Source organism: Phaseolus vulgaris, chromosome 9 (genome assembly GCF_051622355.1).
Source record: "Phaseolus vulgaris cultivar YP4 chromosome 9, ASM5162235v1, whole genome shotgun sequence".
Classification (NCBI taxonomy): Eukaryota; Viridiplantae; Streptophyta; class Magnoliopsida; order Fabales; family Fabaceae; genus Phaseolus; species Phaseolus vulgaris.
Genome location: NC_143506.1, coordinates 26,181,890 through 26,194,346, shown reverse-complemented (window position 1 = coordinate 26,194,346; position 12,457 = coordinate 26,181,890). Strand labels below are relative to the sequence as shown.

Sequence of the window (12,457 nt, the reverse complement as noted above, 5' to 3'; positions counted from 1 at the left end):
AAATGTAAGGATATTGTTCCAAGTTGGAGAACACACAAATGGACAAATTTCGTTAGTACTATAACTTACAATATTTAACTTAACATATAAACAGAAAAACACATTGCTCCTTTTCAATTCCATCAAAATAGGAAACTACATCTTACATATGTACAACTTATGGTAACCATCAAAGGCTATTTAAAGAAATAATGAACAAAGACAAATTCAAATATTTTTTATAACTAAACAGGAAAAAGTGCAAAATAGTAGGTGTTTCTCATATCATACAATAAGGAGGGTTCAAGTAACATGAATATAGAACTTTAAGATACCTAAAGCTAAAAACATTAACAAAATATTAACATACACATTGACATATTTTTTCATTCTTTATCTACTTACAATGTACATGGGGTTTCCTTGACAAGACACACCTCTTATACATGAACCCTCAATCCAATCTGAAATTTTTATGTAATGTAAATATTGCACCCTTCACACTTAGGTAAAGAGAATGACAAAAGAATAAAGAAATGTTTGTGGAATGTAAATCTTATACCCTTCACACTTAGGTAAATAGAATGACAAAAAAAGAAAGAAAAATAACAACATGCATCTTAGACACAACGTGCACGCCACTAGTCTAAAACCTTTAAATTCACCAATTAATTTATGTCTTTCAATGAATCTATATTTTAATTTTGAAGTTCTTAACAATAAATATAGAATCAGTTAAAGCAAAAAATTATTAAAAAAAATTGATAATATAATCAAATGGTATTAATAATAAGCATTACACTTTCTCTCTTGCACGTAGAAGTCACACTGAAAAAATAACCCAATGCACACTTCAAATCAATACTTTTCTTCATTTTCCCTTTATGTAAGATCATAATGTGAAGACAAGAAAGAAAAAATATAATAGAAACAAAATATGAAAATTATAAAATAAACCACTACCAATTTCATCCTAATATAAGACTTACACACTAACAAAATGCAAAACATTTTATATGTCAAATTTTTATTTTGATAACCATAAATGACATCAATATTTTGATTTAAAGGAAGACCTATTATAATTGCAAAGCTACATTCATGAGAATGCTCCAAAGAAAAAGATAAATAGTAAAATGAAAAGAGGTAAAGAACATATTATGCAAAAATCAATACCAATGTAACCACTTAATTAAACTAGATTTACAAAATAAAATATCTCACTTTTCTTGTAATAAAATAAAACACAATTGGAGACTACAACCAATGTGTTAGCAAAAACTCAAACTCATATCACATATTCACCTCACCACCATGCCACCAAATCACGATCAAAATGAATCTACCACACCAAACTTTGGCCAACTACACACTGCACCACCACGACAGGAAACACGCAACAAACCCCCTTTGATTGGAGAAATCCACACAAATGATTACCACACCCAAATTCACATCAACTAGATAATGAAACACATTACACACAAAAAAGTGCAAACAACAACAAATAAATAAAGAAGAAAAAGATAAATTGAACTTACTAAATAAGAAGAGAAAAAAAGGGGGAAAAAAGAAGAAAAATAATCCACAAAATTAAAATTGAAAACAATAAAAATTTCACACTTAATTGTAACAATTTATCAAACGGTGGTATCATCACCATTATTTTTTACTTTCATTTAAAAAAAATATTATTATTTTATTTAAAAATCTTATTTATATTTATTTATTTTAGTTAAATATAATATTTATTATTAAAAATGTAAAGTGAAACATAAAGACCACAATTAATTAAAGTAATATAGTTTTTGGCACAAAGAGTGTTGTTTACATGAAGTATGAGACATATGATGATAAATAAATGAACTTTTTGTTTTGTTTGGCTCACGGAGTGATTTTGAATGAGTGAACTTGAGATGATTTGAAGGAAAAGTGTGAAGAAAGTTGAATTGTTTGGATTTAGGTATAAAAGTGGAAAGTGAAGGAAAAATTTATGAAAATTTGTGAATGATGTAATTAATGTGACTAAAATTGTAATTTTTCTAATTAAGAAAAGAAGTAACATTACAAATTTGCCCTTATATTAAAAAATAATTAATATATATATAATTAATATATATGTTGATTTTAATTATTTGTAATTAAAATATTATTTCCAATAACACGCAACAACTAACTTCTTTTATGTAAAATTATCGAAAAATAAAAAGTTTGACAAAAAAAAACTTTGTTTTAGTTTAAAATAAGATTTTAATATTCATAATTGTGAAAAATGTCTGAAAATTTTGATATTTTAATAAATTTTAATATATTTTTTTAATTTAAAATAAATTTTAGTATAGAAAAATAATTTTATATAATATTTAAATGATAAAAATATTTATAAATTTATTACGTTTTTATATATTACTACTTTTTAAATTTGTAAATATTATTATTATTATTGTTAAATAAATTTATATTATTCTTATTGTATAAATACGTTTATATTATTAATATATAAATGTGTATTATTATTATTATATAAATACATTTATATTATTATTTCTATATAAATATATTTATTATATTATATTATAATAATCAATCATAAATCGATTATATATAATATATAATCGATTATTTTATAATTTTTATAATGTAATTATTTTACTTTTATTGTATATATATATAATTTTTTTTATTATAGATACATATAATATTTTAAAAATATTATAATATTTAAATATCTTTTAAAATAATTTTTTGTATTTAAATTTTATTTTGAAATTAGTGAAAAGGTTAAATAATTAATTATTCTCGTAAAATTATTTATAATCGATTATGAGGTACGAATAGTGTTGGTAAAAGATACTGATAATCGATTTTATTACGTGGATAATGAATTATTCTTTTGAAAAAGCAAGTATAATCCATTTAATTTTGGAATTTGTAGTGCTGTACAAATGTTAAGCAATTTTGTTTATAAAAAATGAAAGATAAGAAAGTAATTTAAGTACAGGTCCCTTCTTTCCTGGTCTGTGAATAACTACAAATTAGTAAATGAGAAGAAAATAAATCATCCGAAAAACAGTAATGAGAAAGTCTTAGCTTATATGTGTTCCTCTCCCTATCCTACTCATCATTTGTTTTGCAGCAGCGTCGTTGCTTCTTCTGCTGTAACGTTCCTTCTCTTCTCTTCTTTCTCTCTCTCTCACTCTAAACAAAACAAAGAAAAGGCAATGCCCTTTTCCTTCTGCAACCTCTTCCTCCTTTTCTCCACTCTCTTCCTTTAACTCCCTCTTCTTCTTTCTCACCTCATTTCCCTCGCAAGCTTCCTCCACAACCAAAACCAGAAAAGCAAGCATGATGTCCAGAATGAACAGCGTTTGTTGGATGGAGGAACGTGAAGACGAGAACAACTCAGGTTCTTGGGCCAGAAACAAGCCCAACACCACCATCATAGCCACCGACACAACAACCACATCAAAACCAACAACCACAGCAGCAGCAGCAGCTTTCGTAGAAAACAACACTACCCGCGACGACTTAGCATCTCTCTGCGCCTTCAAACCCATGCTGGAACTGGACGACGAATGGTACATCAGCAGCCACCACCAGCATAACAACCACCACCACCAAGACATGACCTTCTCCCCCACCTTCCCCGACTCCGACAACCTCCTCCTCCCCGCCGTAGACTCCTCCTCCTCCTCCTCCGTCTTCACAAACCTCGACCCTTCCTCCTCCCACCTCCACTACTTCCTCCCTCCCAAGCCTCCCACTCTCTCTTCCCTCCTCAACCCCTTCGATATCCCCTTTCTTGACCCTCAAGCTTCCTCATCCTTCCCGCTTCTTCCCTCTGCCCATTTCCCCTCCGACACGCCTCCTCAGACCGCCACCGCCACCGCCTTCGCCGGCTTCCACAGCCTTGACGACGGGTCCTCGAAGCCTCTCTTTCAGCAGCGCTCGAAGATTCTGCGGCCCCTGGAGTCCCTGACTCCCTCCGGGGCGCCACCCACGCTCTTTCAGAAGAGGGCGGCGCTGAGGAAGAACATGTCTGGTGGGGAAGGGAGTGAGAAGAAGAGGAAGGAGAGGGAGGAGGTGGTGGAGGATGTGAGTTTTGATGGGTCTGGGTTGAATTATGATTCCGATGATTTTACTGAGATTAATAACAATGGTGGTAAGGTGGATGAGGGTGGTGCTAAGAAGGGTGGGAACAGTTCCAATGCCAACAGCAGCGTGACTGGATTGGATCAGAAAGGGAAGAGGAAGGGAATGCCTGCTAAGAATTTGATGGCAGAACGACGGCGTAGGAAGAAGCTCAATGATCGACTCTACATGCTTAGGTCCGTTGTTCCTAAGATTAGCAAAGTAAGTTTGAGTTCTTGCATCAAATTTTGAATTTTCATTTTTCAATTGTAGTTGGTTTGATTTGGAATGGATCTCTATGACATGGTGTTGCTTTGATAGATGGACAGGGCTTCAATTCTTGGGGATGCAATCGAGTATCTTAAGGAGCTTCTGCAAAGGATCAATGATCTTCATAACGAGTTGGAGTCTACATCGGCTGCTTCTTCCCTCACTCCTTCCTCCAATTTCCATCCCTTGACGCCTACTCCTCCCACCCTGCCTAGTCGTATCAAAGAAGAATTGTGCCCCACCTCATTGCCAAGCCCCAATGCTCAACCTGCTAGGGTAATCTTCTTTCTTCTTTCTTCTCCATGCTTCAACATCCCTTCTGCAAACTCTCTTTTATTCTCTATGTTAATGCAATGCTTCCATTATACACAGGTTGAAGTTCGGCTACGCGAAGGAAGGGCTGTTAACATCCATATGTTTTGTGCCCGCAAGCCTGGTCTGTTGCTCTCAACCATGAGGGCTATGGATAACCTAGGATTAGACATTCAGCAGGCTGTTATCAGCTGCTTCAATGGATTTGCTATGGATATTTTTCGAGCCGAGGTAACAAATTTAATTCATCATTTCAAGCTCCATTCCTTGTTTTAAGACAACATTTGGAAATGCCCTGAACTTGAATTTATTATGAAGTAACCTGGCATGTTAACTGTCAAGATCCATTATAAAATGCCTCTGATATTCTAATGATTTCCACACCCATTAATGGCTTAGGCGCGTTGCAATGATATTGTAATTTCTCCATGTTATGCTAAGAACAGTATTTGCTCTGTAGTTGTCATGGAGGTGGTCAAGTAAATAGAAATTAAAAGAGTTTTGTTATATAATCCTAAAACGTTAGCCAGATATTCTTCTTAATGCTTTAGGAGTAAAGAACTAAAGGAACCATGAAGAACGCACTAAATAGTTTTTTGGCAAGTAATTAACAGGAATCTAGGAGGATGATTTAGAATTATTTATTTAAAAAGTTATGACTTATGTTAGAGTGATGGATGTTGTCTAGAGGCTAACGATCCTTCTCTTTCAGCAATGCAAAGAAGGTCAGGATGTCCATCCGGAGCAGATCAAAGCAGTTCTCTTGGATTCAGCTGGCTACAGTGGCATGATGTAACTAGTTTTGGCATGAAACAAACCTGTGGCTTCCATTTCTCTGTCAATTTGGCAAGTTAATCAGTTTTTACTTTGAATGAATGCCAAGTTTTTACTTTGTAATGTCCAAAATTCAAGTGTACGATACTAGCTCTGTTACCTTCAGTTTAAGTTGAGGTAGAAGAAATTATCACATGAATTTTACCCCCGCAGCGGCAGTTACTGCCTCCTACCTTTTTGCATGTTCGTCTCCAACCGAAAGTAGATGATACTTTGAGTTCAATTAGTTCAGTGACATTTCTGAGGCGCGTTTAGACCATGTGCTTCGTATTTATATTTCGTCCAACCTATTGTGCTCTCTATACAGTTTTCAACAAGGGACAGAACTTTAAAGCAGCTTTTTTTTCGTGTTTATTCCGCCCGATTAAGCATGGTCATCACACACTTATTATATCTTTCCTTATAAAACCAAAAAAGTAGTGGAGAAGCTGAAGGAAAGAGAATCATGCATCAACGTCAAAATTAGCAAAATTAAAGGCTTGGGTTGACTATCCACTGGACCAGAGGAACTTAATCTATAATTACAGACATGAAATGAAATCCATGGGTCTAATATGGTTGCTAATGCACTCACCCTGGAAACAATATGGACTTTTCTAGACACTAATTGACTTATTGTCATGGGAAAAAGCTAATTGACCTTGACGATGGTGCATCCCAGAAGACGGTTTCTTCTCCCAACCTTATCCAACGAAGCATTGACCACCATAACCCAAGGATTAATCAAAGCACAAACAATACATAATTCGTTTCACCAATGGCAAAGCGGCCTCACGCACCAAAACACGATTCTAAAAAGGAATTATTTGTACATGATGCAGAATGGAATATCAAGAATTTCCATCTCACAAATTATGATTGTTAAGAATATGAAATAAAATGGATACCAACCATAAGACAGCCCTTTGTATAAAATTTCATTACATTAACGAGTTGTTCGGAGGGTGGGAGAGAAACAACTATGTACAACTACTACTTGTGGGATTTGTCTAAAAACGCAAGGTGAATATCACCACATATCACCTGGCTCAAAACACAAATGATTACATACTAAGGGACCGTATAACTGGGCAGACAATAAACTACTAATTCCGGGGTTTCAAAAATTGGACGGATACTCTTTCATGCCATGCCATCTATGTATATTTGATTTGAAGCAGCAGCCTCGATTATAATTCGTCTTGTTATGTTCTCCATCTGGATGGCTTCATGAAAATTTCATACTCTCCAGCCCGGAATCTGTGGACCAGAGAATAAAACGTTACACCATGAAATTCCACAAACTAAACTAGATTAAAAGATTCATGTATGTATACGGTAACAATTACGTCGGGCAATTTTGATCTGAACAACTAAAATCATTGAATCTAGTGTTAACTGGGATGGGAGACAGAAATTAACCTGAAAGCTGTGAAACTCAATCCACTAATCATCACGCGTCAAGTCCATTTTCATAATTGAACTTTTGAGGCGGCAGACATTTAACATCTTTTGCATCTGCACCTTCACTACCCGACTGGTTCTCTTCATTTTTTGAGCTCAAGGTACCCGGGCTCATTTTCTGGATCTCCTCTTTAGGGTAGATGTAAATTTTGCGAACCATGGCACAGAATTCCCTGAATTGAAAATATAGAATAATATAAATTCCGAACCACTCTCAAGGAAAAAATGAAACATTTAAATAACAAGTTAACCAAACATGTATGATGAAAATACGGATCCTTACTGCCATGGGTCATCGCCTACAAGCATCATATCACCCTCATTATCAGTATAGACAATAAGCCAATCTTTTTTAGTTGACAATAATTCTCCCTCAAATTCAAACAGCTGATCCAATTCAGCTACTAATTCATCATAGCCAGTGTATTTTGTGAGGTCCACTGACCTACCAAGTGCAATGCCCTTCTTGTGAACCTAAAACAAATAGCACGTGGTTAATTATCGCAGCTTTCTAGCTCTCATTTTTTAGTCAAACTTGTAAAGGATCTTACTTTAGTGCAACTCCTAGCAGAACTACTGAGGGGTTTGGCTTGACCATCTTTCGCATGCAGCTGAGAAGCCTGTAATGGTCTATCATGGTCATCAACAATTAGATCATCTGCAGTTTTTGAGCCCTTTGAGTGGTCTGACTTCTCATCATTTTCGGATGTTCTTTGTTGGTGTGGCGTAAGATGCATCTGACCAGTAGGTTCGTTCATATTTCTTTGCGATACAGGAGGCTCTGGTACAATAGGGCCACTGATAAGTGAGAAGCCAAATAGCTTACAGTCACCATCTTTTAACTTCACAGCCTCAAATGTTTTTGCTGGCACTGGTTTTAACATAAGTTCTCTTGAACAAGGAATCTGATATTGGTTGACAGGTGCAGGTGGGGGTGGCGGCATCAAGTTTCCATGTGAATGCTCAACTTTATGACCATGCAGAGCAGGGTATTCACCAAATGCACTGTACCTCAAATTCCCTCGAGCTTGGTAAGTTGGATCACCACCATGTGCAGGACCTTTTGTATTAGAGTCCAATATATTTAACGAAAGACTAGAGGGCATTACAGGCCACGGCTGAGGCATGTGAAGTTTGCCTTCGTGATCCGACGATTGCTTTCTTGTGGGATAAGCAACAGGGCTCATTTGATCCATGAAGGATGAATGAGAAGAATCCCCACCGGCCCCAAAGCCTGAAAGAAGATCAGAATATGTAGGCTCGTTTCTTCCCATTGACATCCAACTCTCCGACCCATACCTCCTTGACGTAGAAACATCAATCTTTTCATCATCTACTGCAGCAGGCGGCCAAACAACAGATTTCTCAGCGGCATCAGAGTCAATGCTTTCAGTATAATTGCCTCTCAAGGTCGAGAATTCTTGACCTTGCAAGACCCTTGGAAATCCATTTGCCGGTGAAGGGTCTATGCTTACTTTAGATGATGCTGCTAATCACCAGAAACATATCAGGACTCAACCACATTTTCATTTTGCAATTCAAGAGAGCTTTCTTGTAAAAGAGTCAAATAATCATACCTTCTCGAGTAAGGACAGAAGAATCTGGGGATGGAGGAATTGCATTAGACCGAGGCCTTTTAGGCCTGGGCATTGAAAGAGGATTTAGAGCCGGAGGCGCAAGAGCGGGCTCTATTTTCCAAGGGGAAACCCTCTCAGGACGAGGGGTGTTAGATGTTTCATCCCATCTCACCTGAACAAGAGTAACAAGGTTATAGCAAGCCTAGTTTTTAACAAGACAAAAAATGTAGCAAAAGGACTAGAGATACAATACAACCTTGAGGCATCTCCATTTAGATTCCCTCCACCTGTTGGGATCAGAATCTTCTATTCCAACAATTGTACCAGTAAACCTACAATTTTAACAAGCCTTATCAAGTATTACGATAATATAATAGTTAGTGCTATTGTGTCATTGTAATACACAACTACTGATGTTAGTTAATAGCTACAGCTGTTAATTAGTTACAAATCTGATGTATAAATAACATTAATGTATCTATTGGGTCTCATGTATAAACAATATTGGAATATCTCTATGATTAAGATTAATCAATTCATCATTCATTTTCCAGAATCAAGGGATTTCTTCTTCCATTGGAACTGAATATTTGATACTACGAAAGGCAAACAAAAAATCAGCATATTCGATAACGATAAAATCAGAGATCAAGACACATCAATCGCTCGTACCTCTGCTCTGGGGCCTCTTCTCCTTCAAACCTCATTTTGAACCGCATCCCGATGCTATAACTGTTTTTGAGAGACTCCATATATTGATCATACGGAACAATGAATTCAGCTGGACTAGTCCTGCAAAATAATGATGATAGTAAGTGCCATTATTCCTGCTCAGTGGGAAATGAATCAACTACAAAGAAACTGTCAACATGCCCTCGGTCCACAGGCGCGCATATAAAGGATAGGAGGTCCAGACTAAAACCACCATGATATCAGTTTCCACGTAGTTATAGGAATAATTAACAAACCTAGGTTTGTAATAGACAGTGAAGATTGTCCCCGTCAAGATGGCATGCCAAGCAGTTGCAAGGACCCCAAGATGCATGCTGTGACTGGAGATAACTGAGGATGGAACATTACCCTGCTGTCTCATTGCTCGCCTGACACCAACTCGAAGTTCCCCATTCTCACCTCTGCAAATCCAGAAATTAGTCTCATTCCAGAGTAAAATAACCAGCATCTAAAACCCTAATTCAGGGCAGAACAAACCTAAGAAATATAAACGCATCCCCAGCGACAAGCCTTTTGGAACTAACAAAAACACTCCAACCACTCTGAAGCAAGTGTCTACGGGGTTGACCTGAAATTCACTCGACCCATCAGTCACAATTGATAGACACACAATAGAATATGACAACAAAGGTACCACGCAACAGACTAGGAAGGCAGCGAACGGTGAGAGAGTAATTACCCCGAAAGATATGTTTAAATCGCCATTCGTTCCCATGAAGATCCTTTGCTGCCAATTCCTGAGTGGGTGGCTGCTTCGACATATCCTGCCAATAAACACGCGACTCATCCAACGTCAGCCAGCCAGGTAATGATACACTATACCAAGAAGGAGGAGAAGAAGAAAAAAGGGCAAGAATCCAAACCAGAGGGGGAAGGCATTCATCAGCATGCCGTCTCAGCACGGAAAACCCACCATGGGTACTGGTATCGGACGCTGTCAGGGTTTTACAGAAAGAATGAACGTGAAACCGCGGAGGCGGAGGCGGTGGCGGCTCTTTCTCCACGTCATTCTCATTTTGCTTCATCCCCACAACATCAAAAAAAGTTATAAGCATAACGTTTTCACCCAATTACTCACTCTCTATCTCAAACACGCTATTGCGCAAAGGAAACTCACATTTGGCTCCGGAAGCAAGGTGACCTGAGCGAACACCTCATCCGTGTCGGGCTCGGCCTGAAAAACCATTATCTTTTTTAGGATTGCTTTGTTCGAAAGCACGGGAAATTTTAATAGCGAAAAAGTGACACAGATCGAACAACACTACCTTCAGCTGCACGTTGATGACCCGACAAAGGATCTTGGGTGGGAGATCGTAAACGGGCATGTGCTGGTCCGCCACCTGATTCGTCGACGCTTCAACCTATTTCACACCGAAACAAAATATCAACATAACAACCAAAAGAACTAAAACAAAACCAAACCCATCTCACTCCAACCCACCAACACCGCCACAATTTCACTCCCAAAAAGGTAACAAGCGAAGCTCGTTTCATATCTGAACTGTGACTCCAAAAAGGAAACCGTATTCTCCAACATAAATAAACCAAGACGAATTCAAGAAAGGAATGAAATTAATTAACTAATTAGTTAATTAAGTTACCTGCTCGATATGTCCCTGAGGAAAATAAAACACGCGCTCTCCTTCGCGCGGCACGGTCACGAGAGGACCGGCACACGCGTGCCACAGTTCCCTGAAAAGTGCAGCTTCTGCGTCTAACAAAAAGAAAAGAAAACGATTACAATTTTCACTCCACAGAACGAAGCAACCTACGCTACCTTCGGTGCTCGCTCCCTACCTTTGGCCGTGGCCGGCGACTGAGCCTCCGAAGCTCCGCCGTCGATATGGTTCAAGCAATTTCCCTTCATCGTCACCTCGGATGATGCCATTTCCACAGACCTCACCACAGATCTCTCATCCGCAAAACTCCTGACGTAATCGTACAAGGCCTTCGCAAGGAGAAACACAGAGAGAAACTCAAATACACTCAACAAGCTAAGCTCGAAGCCAAGAGGTGAGAGAAGTGCTGGCCAACAAACACTTGAGCCGTGCTTGCAGACGAAATTCCACAATCTGGTTGTTCCGGCGAAGAAGAAGAAGAAGAAGAAGAAGATGAAGAGAAGAAGAAGAAGAAGCGTGTGCTGTGTTGTGTGTGGCTTTTGGGATGTGGGGGTGAGACTTAACCAGAGTGGTCAAAACAGCGTGCAATGATTTCAACCGCGGTCAATCCCTTAACCAATCTGCGAGGAGGAAACCGGCAGTTGTGGGTAAGCGTGGGGTCCCTGACCGAGTAGAGGGGGTAAGGAGGATCCATAAATAAAGGCGGCTGGGGACATCGAAGGGTACAGACGGCGTTAACGCGGTGTCGAGAGGGGATTGGATTGGCATGTAACGGCGTGTGTCGTGACGGTCGCAGGAAAGTTGTTCTGTTTTTATTGGGAAATGGCCCTGTCGTGCTATTAACGGGCAGCGCTTGATGGATGAATGTATTGATGGACGGAGGCGATTGGAATTGAATTGGATGCAAGCAAACAGCATTTGCATTTGCATCCCACACTCACACAGTGCGCATCTTAACTACTTTCCCCCTTTCATTTTTTTATTTATTTCTCCTCTCAATTTCTCCTCACAATTTCTCCTCCCCACGAGATGGAAACACATTTCAAGACAAATTCCACCTTATTTAAATCCTTTTATTAAATGCTCTGTCAGACCACAAAAATGCTTTTTTCTACATCAATTACACACTCCCACCTCCTTCAAACACATTCTTAACAACAAATCAACAACCCAAAACCTACACATGCTTATTTTTAATTATATGCTTCATATTTACTATCTATTTTTTTATCATCATGTCCCACCTCTCCCATTCTTCATTTCTATCTCTTATCTCGAGCTCAACTTTTCATTGTCCCCTTCCATGGATCTCACATTATAATAATAATAATAATAATAAATAATCAGTTTAAATAATAAAGTACTTTATAGAGAGAAAACTATAAATATGTTAATATGCTATTCATTAAACAAAAAAATTAATGTCCCAAATTTAGTTATTTTTTTCATATTTTTTAAATGTGAGAAGTATTTACAAATTTTGATAATCCTTGATTCATATTATTAAGATTGAAAAAATGGGAAACGGGAAGAAAGAATTGTTGCAGAAATAAGAGTGGG

General features: G+C 37.6%; 2 protein-coding genes across 3 annotated transcripts; one reads left to right on the top strand and one right to left on the bottom strand.

Annotated features, from left to right (window-relative positions):
- Positions 1-3,062: 3,062 nt before the first annotated feature.
- LOC137821043 (transcription factor SCREAM2) lies at positions 3,063-5,880 on the top strand. The gene is made up of 4 exons (XM_068625455.2): positions 3,063-4,332; positions 4,432-4,656; positions 4,753-4,923; positions 5,405-5,880. The coding sequence occupies exons 1-4, from the start codon at positions 3,325-3,327 to the stop codon at positions 5,486-5,488; spliced, it is 1,488 nt and encodes a 495-aa protein (XP_068481556.2). The 5' UTR covers positions 3,063-3,324; the 3' UTR covers positions 5,489-5,880.
- Positions 5,881-6,396: 516 nt separating this feature from the next.
- Positions 6,397-11,941, bottom strand: LOC137821041 (auxin response factor 2A). Of its 2 annotated transcripts, none has more exons than XM_068625453.2 (15): positions 11,076-11,941; positions 10,880-10,992; positions 10,544-10,639; positions 10,396-10,452; positions 10,142-10,297; positions 9,958-10,042; positions 9,756-9,846; positions 9,515-9,679; positions 9,219-9,338; positions 8,803-8,878; positions 8,547-8,718; positions 7,521-8,458; positions 7,253-7,443; positions 6,928-7,142; positions 6,397-6,765 (listed from the first exon to the last, which is right to left on the bottom strand). In XM_068625453.2, exons 1-14 carry the CDS (start codon positions 11,164-11,166, stop codon positions 6,959-6,961), a joined length of 2,535 nt encoding a protein of 844 aa, XP_068481554.1. In that variant the 5' UTR covers positions 11,167-11,941; the 3' UTR covers positions 6,397-6,765; positions 6,928-6,958. The 2 variants fall into 2 exon arrangements, with proteins under 2 accessions (XP_068481554.1, XP_068481555.1); XM_068625454.2 differs by having other exon boundaries at positions 7,521-8,455.
- Between the last annotated feature and the right edge of the window lie 516 nt (positions 11,942-12,457).

Bases quoted from the DNA above. Each gene is read 5' to 3' on its own strand.
- LOC137821043 (XM_068625455.2), top strand. From the start codon at position 3,325: ATGATGTCCAGAATGAACAGCGTTTGTTGGATGGAGGAACGTGAAGAC. The intron at 4,657-4,752 runs GTAATCTTCTTT...CATTATACACAG, and splicing joins CCAATGCTCAACCTGCTAGG to GTTGAAGTTCGGCTACGCGA. The intron at 4,924-5,404 runs GTAACAAATTTA...CTTCTCTTTCAG, and splicing joins TGGATATTTTTCGAGCCGAG to CAATGCAAAGAAGGTCAGGA.
- LOC137821041 (XM_068625453.2), bottom strand. From the start codon at position 11,166: ATGGCATCATCCGAGGTGACGATGAAGGGAAATTGCTTGAACCATATC. The intron at 9,680-9,755 runs GTTTGTTCTGCC...CTGGATTTGCAG, and splicing joins GATGCGTTTATATTTCTTAG to AGGTGAGAATGGGGAACTTC. The intron at 7,143-7,252 runs GTAAGGATCCGT...TTTTCAATTCAG, and splicing joins GTAGGCGATGACCCATGGCA to GGAATTCTGTGCCATGGTTC.